The 18,098-nt window shown below is 41.1% G+C and overlaps 1 protein-coding gene across 1 annotated transcript in view; it reads left to right on the forward strand.

Moving 5' to 3' along the window:
- Positions 1-2,609: 2,609 nt before the first annotated feature.
- The window catches only part of LOC139726664 (transcription factor SUM-1), a 47,383-nt gene continuing 31,894 nt past the window's right edge, over positions 2,610-18,098 (forward strand). Inside the window, exon 1 of the mRNA XM_071637649.1 lies at positions 2,610-3,179. Within this exon, the coding sequence (XP_071493750.1) occupies positions 2,610-3,179 (570 nt within the window). The remainder of the gene's footprint in view (positions 3,180-18,098) is intronic.

The following is an 18,098-nucleotide window of genomic DNA, read 5'->3' on the forward strand; positions in this document are numbered from 1 at the left end:
AGTCATATAGCTATATAGTTATATATGTAAATATATAGGTAGATTATGTGTATATAGTTATATCTGTTATATGTTATATATATTATATATATACATGCATATATATGTGTGTATGTATGTCTGTGCGTGTGCACGGATGTATAATTATGGCTAAATTTTTACGTGTGCGTATTTCTATTCTTATGGCTGTATTTTCTCATAGATAGTGATTAATCTTTTGGGCTTCTATCAGTCTCAGAGCTTGAAAATAATCAAATACTTAGTAAAGTGTGGATGACTACATTTAATAAATGGTAGTTGGGCATCATAATTTAGGTCGAATTGGGCCAAGATGGCCCAAGACGCAAGTGCGGCATTAAACTCTTGATCTGGGCCGCTAATCCGGGCTCAGCTCCGGCTTTGAGTTCGCACCCAATAGTGCATCACCTCTAGGCGATATCAGTGAAATGAAGAGTTAATCCACACAGAAGGCCAGAGATCATGAATCAGAGAACTGGATTGTGATCTTCCCGTCCTAATGGCGTGAGGCTGACCCATGAGTTATTCTCTCTTATTCTCCCCCTCTCCTATCCTTTCCTTAGTTTTTCGCCGACCCGTGGGGGCGTTTATTTTGTGCCCTTTCACAATAGAATTTTTAAACGCGCACCTGTTTTTCTTGATTGAGCCGCGATACGCCACGCTGAAGAGTGCCAATTTGCTCGTTACATCACTATTCAAGGGGCTTCGAATGCTAAAATGGGGGAAAGCTTTAGATATATTTCATTATACCCTTTCCACAGAAACGTTCGATGATGTTCCTGCGGTGGGTTGCACGTAATTTAAGACTTAAGTTACATTGCATGTTTCTTTTTTTTTTAATGTCCATGGCGTCAGCTCTTTTTGAGTTTATAGTATGTCACAACATACACTGGAAGAGCAAATCCTAATTATTCCTCTAGGAAGATTCTGTATCAAATCGATTATTTTCTGCATGCTATTTTCTACTGAATAACAAAGCGCTTAAACAGTAAATAATGACCCAATGGACTACGCTATACCGAAGACAAGCAAGCTGTTCTTCAACTTGCCTGATGCCAAAATATAGAGTGCATTGAACAGTTTCGGCATTTAACAGTACAATTTTACACATTCTTGGAGGTTTATAATGTAGATCTTCACAAGCATGCAATTCCCTCGTAATCCCTGCTATTGACAACAAAGTTTTTTTTTTGGTATTTGTTTCTTTGTTTTAAGTGGGATAACTTGTAGTTCTGATACGCAAGATGAATTCGTAATTGAAGCTATTTCATATATTTGATCTCATCTTACAAGTCCCACATCAACGCCACTGTAATCTGAAAGGAAATGTTCAATTGGTCGGTACACGCGCGTTCGAGGAACACTCGCGCGCTCCTGTCAATCAGGCCCTGTTGCCATGAAAAAGGGGGCGTGGTCATTGAGTTTTCTCTGTCTCGAAGGGGAGAGGGAGTGAGAGAGAAGGGAGGGGGGTAGAATGGGAAGTATAAGGCCTGCTGAGATTTTGAGCGGAGATTGCTAACTAATTATCGGGTCTGAATTTTCATTACCGTTAACCCGCCCCTGTGAATGAGCGTGAGCTGTAATAGAGTGTGGTGAGGAAATTTCCTGTGCGAAAATATTATCCACTTTGAAAGAGCTATGTAGAGACAGCCGATGAACAAGGAGGTGATCTAGTCATCAAGACGTCGTTAGTCTTCAGTTCAGACCACTTTAGAGTGGAAGACACCGTTTGTCATCTTCGGTTCCTGAGATGCCAAAGTATTCCTGATATCATCACAGTGCATATCTGTTTTTTGAGGAATGCCCTCCACAAACAAAGTCTCCAAGTCCTTTCAAAGTAGCTACTACTTTCGAAGTCAGAAAGAATCCCGTGTTCTAGACTAAAAGTACAAAAAGTGTTCCACGTGCCAAAAGTTGAAATGGTGGTTGGATAGCCTATTATCCGGTCGCATCCTCGCCCGAGTGGCGCTCTTGCTAGCGAGGACAGGCGCGGTTGGCATAGAAGTATGACGCGACTTTCTTGGCCGCGTATATAAGCCAGCTGAGCTCGCCAAGCAATGGCCACGGACACCGCACGGCTTCGCTTGTAGAGCTGAATTCCATTGGATGTCAGTGTTGTTGTAGCGAAGCGAACCCTAGCGGACTTCCGTATTGCGAGAGAGGTACACGTGCACTTTTCCACCCTAGCTCTCTCTGTTCCCCTCTCCCTCTGTGTGTGTCTGTATCGGGTTGGGAAGTACAGCCAGTCTCGTAGTTGTCATCTCTGCGAGCAGGATAACCAACAAATCCACGCGCGTGGCGGTGTGTTTCGGCGATCCCACTTGACTACTACTAGCTTCCCACGTAGCCACTTTTTAAAGTTTGGCGCTCGAGGTGGAAGCTTCAGTCAGGTTACACCTCTCGACACACAGCGGATACCCTAAAGCTATTCCCTTGACATTTTGACAATTTCAAGGTTTTTTTTAAATCCCCTCGGAATTTGACACATCTTCGCTCTATTCTGGATATTTTCTCTTTAATATTTTATCACCCGTCTACAAATTTGCACCATCTCTAAAGGTTGTCGGTGTGCCTTTGAAATCATAGACGTTATGGAGCCCATAAGAAGCAGTTGTCGCTACACAGAGATGCAGCCGGTTTCATACTACGACGGTTACCCGACAAACGGCGAGATGAATGCCTACAACGCAAATACAGCCATCAACTCCATGTACGCAAACTCGTACCCACACGACGTCCATCCAAACCAAGCACGGAACGGCAGCCACTGCTACGGCAGCGATTCAGCCAACTCCAGCCCCGGCGAGAGCTGCCGTGAGGAGGACTTAGAGCACGTGCTCGCGCCCGGCTACCCAGGGCAGGGTGAGCGGCGGTGTCTGATGTGGGCTTGCAAGGCGTGCAAGCGAAAGAACGTGGCAGTCGACAAGCGAAAGGCCGCCACTCTCCGAGAGCGACGGCGACTTCGCAAGGTGAATGAGGCGTTCGAGGCTCTGAAAAGGCACACGTGCGCGAACCCCAACCAGAGGTTGCCCAAAGTCGAGATTTTGCGGAATGCCATCGAATACATTGAAAAGTTGGAAAGGTTACTGCAGGTTGAGAAGGCAAACGGTGACAGCGAAATGGATTCGGCGGAGACCAGCTCAAACACATCAGATGCTATGGTAAGAAGGAGAGATAAAAGTAAACCTAATGTTTATCTACGTCTTCTTTTCCTATCACTTCAGTATCGTTTTGTCAATCAGCTCTGCGTTTTGTATGTTTCACTCCTTACATAGCTGACGAGAACGTCATACGTGCATTGTACGTCTTCAGCCGGCCGGTGTACAGCAGTTATGTGTGTACTTGATTTGTATTGCAAGTATGATATAAAATTTTATTTATATTGCTTCGTCTTCTGCGCGCTTACCAGCAGGTGTATATCATGGTAAAGGAGAAAGTCTCATCTCCCCTTCCTGTTTATATCATACTTCATCGCATCACTTATGTTATATGAACAAACGTAAACTTTGGAAAAATGTAACTAAAATTTCTCAGATAGGAGTTGCGAACAAAAATAAACACCGAATGAAATATTGAAGCTAAGTCAATCTTTCATGAATAAAACGGACAACATTGTTCTCGGCTCGCTTCTAAGCGTCAGGAAATTCCACAAACCTTTTGACATTGCTGCAGGTTATATCAGAGTGTGCTTTTGTTTTTTGAAATCGTCCCATGTTATGATATACCGACTGTAGACCAAGTTAAAGGTATGATTATTTTTCAAAACATTTCATTCCGTAACACGGAGCTGCAGACCCAAAATGATGGCCAGAAATACGAGGTGCTATTCCAAGGTATCGAGGTGTCGCACTCGCAGGGTCGTTGGGGCTGGCAGTTTATCTTGACACCTGTAACCTCGTGTTGAGTTATTTCGGTAGAAAACCGCGATTTACTAGCAATAAATGTCAGCGCATCAAGGACGAAAATTCACAGGGACCAAAAATATATCCCTGGCCGTTTATCCTCAGTCCTCTATGCTACCGGAAGTAAAGACATAGTAAGGACAACAACGTGTTGAACAGCATATCAGGGAGGAATGATTCCATTACATAGTTGCTATGGGAACGTTCAGGTAGTACGGTACGTACAGGTACGGGTACAGGTGTAGTGGTACAACGTGGTCCATACCTTTCCAGAGCGGTCATAGATAACTGAAAGTGATGGACGAGGACATGTAGTTGCATGCATATAACTCTAGCGTAAGCACATGCGTCTGAAAAGACAATGCGTTAATGAGATGAAGAGGGGTGACACATTTGATTCTATAAACAACGTCAACATATAGCCTAGGAATAATCATGACTCCAACTGCTGTTTTTCCCCACAATCTCACTGGATAATAGTATTAATACGGAAACTCGAATGGGCAATAAAAGATTATGTAAATGAAATCATTGGCCAATCAGAAGCCTCGGTTTTACACTATTTAACTAAGAGTTTAAGACTGCATTTTGTACTATCGAATTGATTTTGTAATCGATTTGCAAATTTTTGTGTTACAGGTCAGATGTGTTGTCAGAATGCGCAGGTATATCGATGGTTGCTTTGTCCAGTGTCTAGCCGATACCTAATGCTTTCACGCGCCGTGTATGATTGAGGCCACCAAACTTGTTTTGCTGAGACGCAAACGGAAGGCTGTCGAACCTTTCGCAAACCGTCAATCTAACTTTTGCGGTTTGCTTTGAAGCTCACCTATACAGCCCGCTCCTTCCCTAGCAACATCAAGTGCGTCACAGATGTTCGGCGCCAGTAGCATGGCATCGCGTCGGGGCAGCCCCGAGGTACGCCGACTGCAACGCAGGCGAAGGAGCCTGTTTTGTTTTGATCATTCCAGTCATCATTCAAGGAGGTGCTCACCTCTTGCAACCTTTGCAGACTTCGGCAAAGCAAGGAACTTCGAAGTTCCTCGGGCAAAGCTAATGAGGAGATGCTCCTCGACAACTTAGAAGTAAATTAACATAAGGATAAAATGCGACAAAAGTTCCAAAATGCTTTCTGTAATTCCATTCCATCTTTCCTTCAGTGGCTACGGGCGACTTGCGTGGTGCATTTGGCCATAAGCAATTAATTTATGAGGTTTCAATGGATTGAATATTACTTATTTACCAAAATTAATTCAGCAATAGTCATTTAAGACTGCGTTAAGCGAATGTATTAAGGCTCCCCTCCAGGATTACTTGAAACTTGCGGTCAATGTGTAGAAGGGAAATGAAATGAATTATCCAAGTATTACTAGAATTAATCCTCTTCCTTCTCCTTCTCCTCATCTCTCTGTTATCATCGAAGAAACGGGCATTCGTATTTGGGAGAAAAAAACCCACTTATTGAGATGCCCCTATGCTTTACGGGGTAATCGTCCTATAAATTTCATTATCTTTTTAGATGTGATGTTCGTAAGCGGTGAACCTGTTATCATCGTAGAGCAATGTCAGAAAGTACCTAGCAGTAGTACCTCCTTGGTTGAACTGAACGCATAATTGTAGAATACATTAAAGCTGAAATCGCTTCTACAAAATACCATCCACTGGACGATAGATTTAACTAGGGCAAAACTTTTTAAAAGTTTTGCTTCAGAGATAGATAAAGAGAGGAAGAGAGAGAGAGAGAGAGGGGGGGGGGGGGGATGAGACCAGAAACCGCGCCAAGGCGGATATGGTTTTATTATTCCTTTTTTCCCCGTCCTCGCTCCAAAATACGAGCGTCCGAAACCCCACACTCTGTGAAGCCCTCTCTGACACACGGTGAGTAATAAGATGATGGGTTAGAGAGACAACGGCGAGAGAATGGTTCCCATGGCAACCTCAACAGCTGAAGAAGACGACTGTGAGAAGACTGACAGGGCTCATCAAAGCTGACGAAAGCAACCAAACAGACCATACGGTAACGGCATTTAGTGGCGATATTAAAAAACAAAAGACCCACAAAGGCAACACCATGACAAAGTAATTTTTGATGCGTTTGTTCTTTTACAACACATAACGTCTGCTCTCTGATCACAAGTGGCCTTTTGGCAATGACGTGGGTGTTGATTATTTGTCTAAACTCTATCATGTTTATACATTATGTTCGTTTCTGCAACATTATGTTCACTCGTCATCCAAAGAAGGCTATTGAGTAATATTATCAATAATTATCGAATGCTGCAGAAAATCCCAGTCACATCCATGTATGGTGATGTGCCCTCATTCATATCTGGCACCTCAACAACATTCGTACCTCATTACACGTACCTACATTGCAGAATTGACTTGTCATGATTACAAATTTACCACGCTGGTATTTATGTAGAAGGAAATGGGGATGAGGGTTGGGATGGGGGTTAGAACCACGATGCAGATGACACCAACGTGACGGAGTCCAGAGCGCCTTACGAAACAGGTTTCCCCCCTCTTGCTGTACAACATCACCTCTTGAGGGCTCGCCCCCACGGGATCGACAGTCAAGCCGAATCGGACGCGATTAGGATGAGCATAAACACGTCCCCATCTCCGCTGTGCCTAAAGTATGTGCGTGCATCTGTGTATGTGTGGGTGGGTGTGTACACTCTCTTTGGTTGCACCATTGGTCTCAATTGAATCCTCAAAACACTGCGTATCCAAATTTCCACAGCTACCCCTATGTTCAGTCCGTATCGGATCACGTAAAACTTACCTGACTTAAAAGAAATACAATCTAAATTTGTTCTCCATAAGAGAAACCAAGGAGGTGAGGTATCTCCTTTGGTGAAACTCTGGCAATAAGGAGTAAACATTGCCTTACATTAATTCTAGTACTAATACTATTAAGTGATTTAACCGAGGTAGCGTATTCTTTTTTTTTAATCTTTTTGTTTTTATTAACGTATATACAGTGTATAACATAGAGTGATACAAGAAGAATGATAAGTAACATATTTACAAAGACAGTGCACAGTTTCTTCAGTGTTGACGCAGTTTACCAGTGGGTCGTGAAACTATCGTTACCCAGCACCGCCAGTTACCTGCGTACTTATCTACCAGACCCGTTCACCTGGGTCAAAGTGACGATTGTGGGCAAAGCTCTTGTCCGTTGATGAACGCACCGGACTCAAACCCAGCAAATTCCCTTTGAAATTCAGAGCGGTATCCACTATACCACTGCGATATATACTACTAGTGCAACTGATCAAAGTTACACCATAGAGTTACTATATGTATGTAGGCCTATAGTAGTTCCATGATTACACTGGACATCCCCGAAAAATAATGTGAACTGTTCATAGGCATTAGACAAAAGTGAAAAAGACATTATTTGCATTCTTTTGAGTTTTTTCTCACGTTTATATAACTCAATCTTATATCGATATTTTTGTCTGAAGCAAACGCCTCGTAGCCATAAAGGCAAGCCAACCCATATCAGTAACATCCTACTGAATACTGTTTCAATCGAATCGGGGGGGGGGGGGGGGGGGGGAGCGGGAGTGCGTATAGTGCAAGCATTATGGTTCGTGTCACAAAACATACTTCATGTGGAAGGTAATTTCTGAAAGTGGTAATATCCCAACTTGTTGATGTTCTTCCAACAGTAGAGGATGATAAAGATTGAGAATGAGATGGCGTTGATGTGAAATGTCTAAAATCAAAACAAAAGCAAAAATAAATGTATTGTGAAGGAGTTGTAAATGTATTTTTGCTTGGTTTACCGTGATTCTCAGCTTGGTCCAATCTCCCCTATCTGGCCCAATATAATGGGTGTCATGCATTACAAGCGGAATCCACTGGGACGTCTGCCCCTAACTCAATTTGCGCGCTTCAAAAGAGAACACACACCCTGGTACATAGCTTTGCTTTGTGCATCTGAAATCGCCTAGACATTCTCGCTCTTGGCGACGGCCAGGGTTTGCGTTCACATCGCGACCACGCCAGCATGCTCCCTGCCTTTGCGGCGCACTTTACACCCAAAAGATGTTGCACTAATGTTGGAGTCAGGGAAGAAAAGGAAAATCTAACGATACAGTGAAATTATGCCTCCGGTCAGAGACAGTATGTTCGTAATAATGCTCGTCGCACGAGTATACTTTACCCTGAAGCTCTTTAAAAACAAACAAACAAACAAGCCCAAAGCAAACAAAAACATCCTGTTCATGTCATTTTTAGTTAGCCAGCTTTTATCGGTCTTTTCCGATTCAACAAAAAGAAATGAAATTCCTTACAGACCATGTTGTTTAGACCTTTTATCATCTACGATAAATTTGCTTTTCCCCTCTGCTTGTTCGTTGATTGTGACTCGGGCACAAGCTCGTTGATCGTGATGACTGGCTTGTTTGAACTCTCGAGTGGGAACGCGTTCACTAGGGGGACAACATAACATTCGACGAATTCAACCTTATTGATGATGGGTTGAGCGGGATGACATTTTGCTCGGGCGGGAAGAGGCCTGGTGTAATTATTGACAGCTTGGAAAATGATTTCGGGATAAATGGAGCGCCAGTTATCGTGCGTCAAACCGCCTACTTCCACGCGCGCCATGACCTTGGCTAGGGCAACCTTCGCATTCATTGGCACCTAATTAAAAGCCAGGAATCAGATAGCCCCGGGCAGGCTGGAGGTATGTGCGAGTTTGCTGACGAGAAAACGCAAAAGCATTTACACTGATAATGTAGCATCTTGAGATTCCGACTCACAGTTGAGACATCTTCATCAGCTGAGGCAATGGCCCGTTCGAGTTGTGGAAGCCAGGTAGCAAGTTAGAAGTATTTGTAGGACCACTGGAAATAGTTGAAAATTCTTTTGCCACGTGATGGCCAAAGGAGAGAATGTCCAACCTAGAGTATTTTGTTTGATATTTTTTTTCGTGATTATTGTCAGTATGGTGATAGCTAAATGTTGCCAACGTTGGAATAAATTTTTTCTTAATGTAACGTCTGGCTGTGTGCTAAAAGTTGAGAAGCAAAATGTCTTTATTCAAATTCAAAATGTCTTTTGCGCTCAGTAACTTTGCTCTTAGCTATCAAAATTTGACGAGAAATGGTAGTAAGAAGGGGCAAAGCATTGGCCGGGTTTATACGATGTCTGGAACAGTACTGATGTAGGGGGAACCTCTTAAGACCCTCGCTAAGGCCCTTACATATCTCGTATGACGCTACTATTTTCGTCACAATGGAACCAGCATAGCAAAAACATCTTCGCGCCCGGAGCTGCCGAAATGGTGTCAACCAGAGATGCGATCGCGAATGGTAAATGCGTTTCCCAGAGAGTGGCTGACTTTATTTTCCCTGTCGCCCGTTTACTCCCGACCAACCACGTGATTGGAAGTGTGCCGAGCTGTTTCGCTCAGTTTACAAGGGGGAAAAACAACAATAACAACAAACAAACAAACGACACGAACTGTAACCTCCCCATTCCAACACTGGAGTACAATTGTATCATGTTTATTGTAATCGCGGGTTTCAATGGTTTATCAGATATGATATGATGATGTTTAGAAAAGTTTGGAAGTTTTTTTTTTCTTTTCGGAAGGGTAATTGATAACATACATTCTTGTTAATACCAGATAAGACGAAGCAAACCTCATTTTCGTTATTTTTTTCTCTCTTTAGTTTTTGTATTGTTTGTTTTGTTTTTGCATCTAATCTACTGAAAATCTGTGGCAAAATCTTGCAAAAAAAAAGTTGCACTTACAGAGCAACTCTGAGCATTATTGACTAAAAGCGCTTAACGAGTCGTCTGTTGTCGACCTCGGTTTTTTATTTATTCATTTATTCATTTTTACTGCAGGGATATTGTGGCAGCGCGAACCCCATCATCAGAGGTTATTTTTCATTCCTAATTTGGTAAACGTATAAATAGTTACTGCTGAAAATTTATCTGCATATACTCATCATCAAAAGTGTCCTCATACTATTGGTTACAATTTGTAATATTTCGGGAAAAATATGATTCATATCATTTCATCAAATGATATGTTTGAAGACTTAATCAGACAATCATACTTTGTAAACAGCAAAACATTGCTTACTGGGTCATATTGATCGACGGCCTTGGTTATTGTCAGGAAAAGCAAATATTTTTATCATGTTATCATATAGTGAATTGAACTTCAATCTGCTAGTTCTATACATTTATCAATTTCTTTTTTTTTTTCTTTTATTTCTTTGGCGATGATGCTAACACACGTACAATTTAAGCGCTTAGCTGTGTATAGGGATAGAATTTCATGTCACTACACTCTATCTAACCTAGAGGTGCCTTGCTTCTTGTAAGACGGGGAGAGCTCTCCCGCTAAGAGTGTGTCAAGATCACAGCCGGGACATGGGGATCAATATCAAAACATTACAACGTGATGTCGTGAAACGACGGAGAACATCGTCGGTGGTATACATACATACATACATACATACATACATACATACATACATACATACATCATTGTACATGACGCGTTTTTGTGACTGTGTATAGATGGGTTTTGGGAAATACTGATTTACAATGATTGTGATGCTGTTATTGATTATTTACATTACTACAACTACTACACCTACTACTACCATTACTACTATTGATGATAGTAATAGTAATGATAATAGTAATAATAATGATAATAATAATAACCATCATTATATTCATTATCATCATCATCATAATCATAATATCCCAGTTCTCTAAATCAACATGAAGCGACAACGTCATTAATGATCACAAAATGAGTCCTGATGGTGGAAAACAATTTCAGGATGTCGTGGGTTCCACTCATGTGGTAATAACCAAAAATAGGCTTAGTGCATTTATGACGGGATGTTTTCATAGTAGATCAATTATCTTGATCTTCTCAATCTTTAATTCATTATCATATTCGATTCAAGGGCGCACCCTATACACGAAGCAGTGACACTTCTTTCAGTCCTTGGCGCAACATGATTCACCTATTCTATAAATACATTAAAAAAACACATACCTGTATAAACGTTTTAAATCTTGAGTGTTTTCAATTTCGATATCTTCCTAGTGAGTGGAGGCATCATAGTAATACACAAAAAAGAACAACCCCACACTCACGCATGAAGAGTAACTGAAATAGGCAACAATTGTTAACCTTTTCAAGGAACTCTTTTTTTTAAAGATAATGTTGCATTAGTCACATTTCACGTGAAAAACTAATGAGGAGCATTGCTATTGTGACGTCATGTTGTCATGCCTTAGATGAGTATCTGGATGTGGCCACTCACTGTATGCCACAGATGTCAAGCTATATGATAACTTTCCTAACATCATTTGGGTAACGCTTGAACTGTTACTGATTCTTTCTTTTGTTTCGCTGCACTCACCATGTCAATAACATTAGGTCCTATATAGATACATTCAGTTCTTCGGACGCGTTCTGTTCCAAAGCTCGACTGTATCAGTGGAAATGCAGCTTCCGTACCAAAGAGACTGTTGTGATTGGTGATGCAATGAGATGAATATTTCGCTGTTAGCATGCTATTATGATGGACAACGCAGATGTAATGACAGTTATGAAAACTTGCTGTGAACAATGATTATGGACCCCGAGAGTCACGGATTAAGACCGTGGTCAGTTGGTTGGACGTTGTGTCTTGATTGTCAATAGTTTTCTCTTTTCCTTCAAAATAATCTATTCGATCTATTTCCCAAACACATTTTTAGTTGATAGTTAGGGCATCATTTCACCTTTTCAGGACGATAAAATGATATCTTTGATAGTACAAATGTACCACAGTGAAAAGGAAAATTTCCCTACACATTTCGACAAGGTTTCCTAAAAACAACCCCCTTGCTGAAACTACAATATAACCGCGCCAACAACGTGGAAAGAAACGGCATATGGCTTTCCAATAAGCAAACAGTGTCTTGTTGACCGCTTAAAATTGGACCCGACATCAATTAGGGTACAGCGCTCCTTAGTTGCTAGACATACAATGCAAACTTTTTTCTCCCTTCTTTATTTCTTTTTTATTTCAAAATCTGTCCACATTCGTCTTAACTGTGCTAAGGGAGTAACGTGTCGAATGACAATTTAATACCCCATTTTCGGTCCGCGCGAGCCTGACTTTCACCATGGTATATTTTGAGTATGATGAGTCTCAATTTGTGTGTATTTTTTTTTTCTCACTCATGATTTCTTTGGTCCCAAATCTTTGCTGAAAGCGTGACCTTTACTACACTGCAAAAAGTCCGGTGTTAAATAGTGAACACCGAGCTGGTGTTCAATATTCGGTGCTCATTTATGGTGTTGAATTAACACCTCTGGGTGTCATTTCCAAATATAAAACTGTTTTTTTGAAGAGTTTCTTAGTAACTGCACTTCTTGTTAATTTTTAATTTAAACAAGACGATCAAGAATTTTACATTAAAATACTACATTTTTGAAAAAAATGTGAAAATAAATTTACACCACAGTAACACCAGCTGGTGTGGTCTCTTATTGAAGCTGGACGGGTGTTAAACCATTGATATTAACACCAACAAATATCAAATCAACACCATGTGGTGTCATTTTAGAATTAACACCAGTACAGTGTCAAAATATCACCAGGTACAGTGTCAAATTAACACCACGAAGTGTCAGGTGAACACTTTTCAACACATCACAGTGCATTTTCTACACCTGTGGGTGTGGTCCTCTATTAACACTTGATCGGTGTTAGATTTAACACCCATGGTGTTAAATCTAACACCGATGTTTTTACAGTGTATCTTTGTCCCAGACGGGCCTGACATGGTATTCAAGTTTGGGTCAGCGATGAAGGATGGCGTTGTAACCGAAAAGGTTGCCACAGAACTGCAAATGCTCTTTCAAATATTTCTCACGTCATCTTGGGAGTTCTCATTCTATCTAACGTTACAAAAACATTTAGAAGGATTATATTATTAAGGGGACATAATGTTTCGTTTGTTCCTTGTGATTCCATTAACCCTCTCATTACGGTGGACAATCTGTTTGTACACAGTGTCAATGATATAAAGATGTAGTGGTTTTCAAAGGGTTAATGGAGAGTTCATCAATGATATGTGAGTTGTCATGATACAGTATTGTAGGAAGTGAAGGTCATGGAAGTAAGGGTTATATAATAGAAGTTGTAATATACTAGATAGAAATGGGATAGATATTCGGTACACTTCAACATTTTCACATTTCTCATTTGAAGTAATATGACCTAAAGGAAAACATGAGAAGGTAAAACAAACGGGAAAAAATGAAACAAAATAGATACGTAAAAGAATAGTCCACTTTCAATTCATAATTATATGAAATGCATATAAGAGAGCGAGAAGGCAGAGAGTTGGGGATGGGGAAGGAGAGAATAATTTACGTAGTTTGAAAGCGAACAGAGAGAGGGGAAAACATACAGATCAAAGCCATTCACTTTCTCTACACACTCTACCATCCTGTGCATCAATTCTGCCCCACATCCAGAAACACCCGTCGGCCACGGCGTACTTGACATCGCGCTCCCCGGGCGGTCCCCGCTGGAAAACGACCTCAATCACTGTCTCCCCACGCATTCCGCCAAACACTACACTCCACTCAATTTTAGGTCGCGGAGATCCAGTGAAAGGCCTATGTACTTTATTCCCTCTCGTACGCCATCTCCTTATACTAGTACTATATAGTCTCCCTCCAAGTTTGTTCTATCGCTGTCCATAGTCGCTGTGGCTACACACGCATAACCAATGTATGATAAGGTATAACAATTTGTGATGTTTAATATAGTTTTTATCGGCCAAGAAAGATATATCCATGATATGCCGATACCTCTTGTCTTTGATATGCCCAAGGAGGTATAGGCCTACCTCATTGATGTGCCCGACGAGACTTGGCAAATGGTATAATAATCATGCTCTCCTGTAAAACTCAAATACACTGTAGTGCCTTGTATTAGTAAATGTAGCTTCATGGAAGAGTGTACGATAAATGTGCGTTAAAGTATGTCATTAAAAATTTATGAAATTATTTTCCCTTCACAGACTAGTTACCAAAGAAAGTGAAATGTTTATGTTCTTTTCGAAAAATGAAATAAAGCATGAATTGAATTGAATTGAATTGAATAGTAGGGCCTATATAATAATTGGCATAATGTAGCGACTGCAATTGCCACAACCTTTAATCGTTTCTATGTTTGATAAACTGTGAAACAATGATGGAGATTAACTGTGGTCATAAGTAAGACAATAACAATTCTAGCAATTAATTCGACAATGACCTGATAAGAAACAAACAACATGAGATGTGTAAAGCAAGTCCGACGAGAGTGCAGACAGGGCGTTCGCTTGTTTGTAAAGTTGACACTGGCAAGGAGCTTCAAACACACTGGGCACAAGCACAATTACTTCCCACTCAGTGAGTGGCAAGATTTTCTTTATGTATCTCTTCGTTGAGCCCATTGCACAATTACCCCCCACTCAGTGAGTGGCAAGATTTTCTTTATGTATCTCTTTACCTGGGGCCATCATCCTCGTCAAGCTTAGCTTATGATGATGGTCCCCTGCATTTCATTTTTATCATTTCCTATTGCTTCCTTTCATATATGATATTCGTTCTTGGAAAAAAAAAAGAAAATGTATGTAAGATCCAAACGTTACGAATATTAGCTGTGTAAATGACTATGTAAGTATTTTGTTGATTTGTTGATTTGTATTGATTTTGAAATGCAGAAATAAAAACTGAACTGAACTGAACTGAACAAACGATGCACACACTTCCACAGTCGGCAGACAAATCGGGTATTTTTTTTCTCTCTCTCCCTCTCTCCCTCTCTTTCTCTCTTTCTCTCTCTTCTGCTCCTCTACTGAATGATTGCTGTAATCCATGGAATACCCAGAGGTCCTTTGCGGGGAAGAGAGATATTTCCGAAAACAATTTCCGAGGAAACTATTGATATTCTTGCTGGTTTTCCGTCAGAAATACTCCTCTACCGCTACGTCTGAGCCATGAATTCACAGACGCATTTCACATGGCAAAACAGTTTATGATTACTCTTGGGGGGAAACCGTGTTTTCAGGATGGATTCGCCTATCAACAGAAAAGAAAAGAACCAAAAAGCTGAGGACATTGCCTGTAGGAGCATGATGGGTTCCGTGTAAAGTTTTTAGGGAGTTCAGACTTTCATACAGAATGAGTTGAATTTGGAAATAACACTAGACACTTTTACGAAAGAGCTAGTTAAATGCACGATGTGACCGTGTCTGTGAACGCAACTATGTCGTATTTTCTCGTTTATTCTTGTGTTCCATACACAATGATAATATGGAAGGTTTTCCATATTAGGCAGAACGCGTTTCCAGTCGATGAAATTGGGTCATATTTTGGTTGCCTATTTTAATTGACCCACATTTCTTTTGACCACAACGGCGTATCATCTTTCCTCAACAGCCAAGGGCGCGGTTCGTTTGTCATATAGCCTTTCCAATGGTGACCAATTCGATTTCCATGTTGAATCAACTGAAGTATTACGCAAGTTAACATTTCGATGTTTTATCAACAGATAAGCTTTATACTTTCCAACGGAAGCAATTCCAGTGGCTAAAATCGCCGGATGTAATAGCGGAGAGCCACATAATTCCGCGATTTTTTTCCACTGGCTGAGTGAAAGTGGGTTGTAAATTCCTCCGTTTCGGATTTTTTTCCCCCTGGTTTCATTTTTGCCTACTTAGGCCATCTGTGGTCAGACAACTAAAAACGAACGGGGTCTGCATCGATGTCAGAGCACTTTTGAAATGATCTTTAAAAACCGATTAAGCGATAATATTTTCTCGCGGCTATTTCTCTGAGCTTGTCAGTTTAGCCAGTATCATTATACCGTACACCAAATAGATCAAATCAGTCTCGAAAGAGATAGTCTAAACTACTCTCATATTAATTTCAGTGTAGGGCCTACTTTTTTTCAAAGAAGTCAAACATGGTTTTGTGTTAGCCCCTTTCCCTGACTGCCTCTAACTATTAAAGGGATAGTACAGTATTGGTGGAGATGAAAATTGGGCTTACAACTTTTTGTGAGATACCAAGAAAACCTTTATGAAATAGTACAGAGCATACCATTTTAAGAGGAATTCAAAGTTTATTTGAAGAAAATCGGGTTTGAAATGACCGAAACATCTAAAAACAAAGTAAAACAAAGCAACCGTAATAAAATGTGGGTCCCACACTTTATTAGAATCGCTCTGTTTTGGATATCTCAGCCATTTCAAAACCAATTTCCATCAAATAAAAGTTGAATTCCTCATAGAACGACATGCTCTTTCATATTTCATAGGAGGTTTCTCATTATCTCACCAAAAAATATTAGAAACCTGAAATTAGGTCTTAACCAGAACTATACGATCCCTTTAAAAGCTATGAAGTTACCAACACGTTCCGTAAGGCAAAGGTTTAGTTTGTTAAACGACGCAAGACATTTCAAAACGTCTATAATCATAATTTCTGTGTATATACAAGTTCATGAAAGTTAGTATAGTACACGTATCATGCTTACTGCGCAAACACTAACTCGCTTCAGGCGTTGTCTATGTACTAAACTGTGTACGAGTGTTTTTTTGATTTGCTCGAGAAGTAAAGACTACATAAAGTCTTAGTCTTCACGCCAGTCGTTCTAACTAGATATTCGACTTACAAAAGTAAATAATGTTCAACTGGTATGGTGAATGTAGCCAATGAACCATCTCAGCGTCTACAAAACTGAACTTAACATAACAATCAATATGAACTAGGGTGACAATGGATTGGATTTAGAGATCTTATAGTCAAATAAAATTGAATGATTATTACCTCAAACCTACACAAGTCAAGGTCATGCCTGTAATTGTTTCATGTTCCTAGTTTGGAAATAGTGTTTAATGAAAAGAAGAAAATATGTTGCAACAATAATTTCAGTGATCGCCAGAAAACCAGTGTGGAACCCAGCTTATCTATATAGCGACCGGAACTGAAAATATATTTCCTGACACGTTTGTGAAGAGGTTCTATTTGACGGAAAGTAAGAAAAGCGCTGGGGACTCCTTTCTGAGCGATGCTATTTGTGCTCCGCCCGTTACCAAGACACCGGTCTGGGATGCGGACTTTACTCGGAATCCCTGCTGGCGCACGCCCGCTTAGCACTGTTTAGTTTTTCAGACAAACTGGAGTTGACTTGTTAAAGACCTGCCACAAATACCGTTAAACCCTCTCGGCTACGACTGGGTTTAAAGGGCAGTGCGTGGTAAAGTCATCAGGCATAACACGCGCCTTGCCCCCTTTTACGGCAGGTAGGTAGGCTGTGTTTAAAGCAGCCATTCATGGGCTAAGTGAATCAGCTCATAGACCAGGAGCTGGCTGCTGGTCAATTTACCCCATCAAGCCCAAAAGGTTTGACCCCTCAAAGTTACTGGGGCCACCCCCCTAATTACAAAACTGGGCGTCAGCCTGATACCTGAGGGCGGGGTCGTCCCCCAGGGACCCCCCCAAAATGGCCCCCGGCGGGTGTAATTTACCCCATGGAGCCCATGGACCAAACCTGGTCTAAAAGAATGGCCTAGGGGTGTACATAATAAAAATATAAAAACTGACAAAATATCTGGTCGGGAAAGGGGTTGCCAGACCGTCCCCCCCTGGGCCCCCCCTGGCGGGTGTAATTTACCCCACGCAGCCCATGCACCAAACTTGGTCCAATGAAAGTACTATGGGTGTACATAATGAAAATATAAAAACTGACACAATATCTGGTTGGGAAAGGGGTTGCCAGATCCCCTCACCCCCCCCCCCCCCCACCACCGCCCATTACGCCCCTTCGTGGGTTTAATTTAGCCAACAGCACCCATGGATCAAATTTGGCTGGGGGAAAGTAGGCCCCACTATGGGTGTGCAAAAAATAAAGATAAAAGCTGACAAAATATCTCACTTACAAAGAGTAATCAAACATATCCCCTACCTTTGCTACCCCCCCCCCCCCCATTTTTTAGTGTGAAGGGCCTATACGGTCTGGAGAGGTATGAATGAGCGTGTCATAAAAAGTAATAAATGGAACTTCTTGAATTAAGATGAAGTTATGACAACAGAAGCATTGTGTGTGTACATATATCCACATGCCCCAT

The sequence above is a fragment of the Diadema antillarum genome, unplaced genomic scaffold, assembly GCF_040938485.1.
Source record: "Diadema antillarum isolate AM-2024a unplaced genomic scaffold, OU_Dant_1.0 seq00000095_RagTag, whole genome shotgun sequence".
Lineage (NCBI taxonomy): Eukaryota > Metazoa > Echinodermata > Echinoidea > Diadematoida > Diadematidae > Diadema > Diadema antillarum.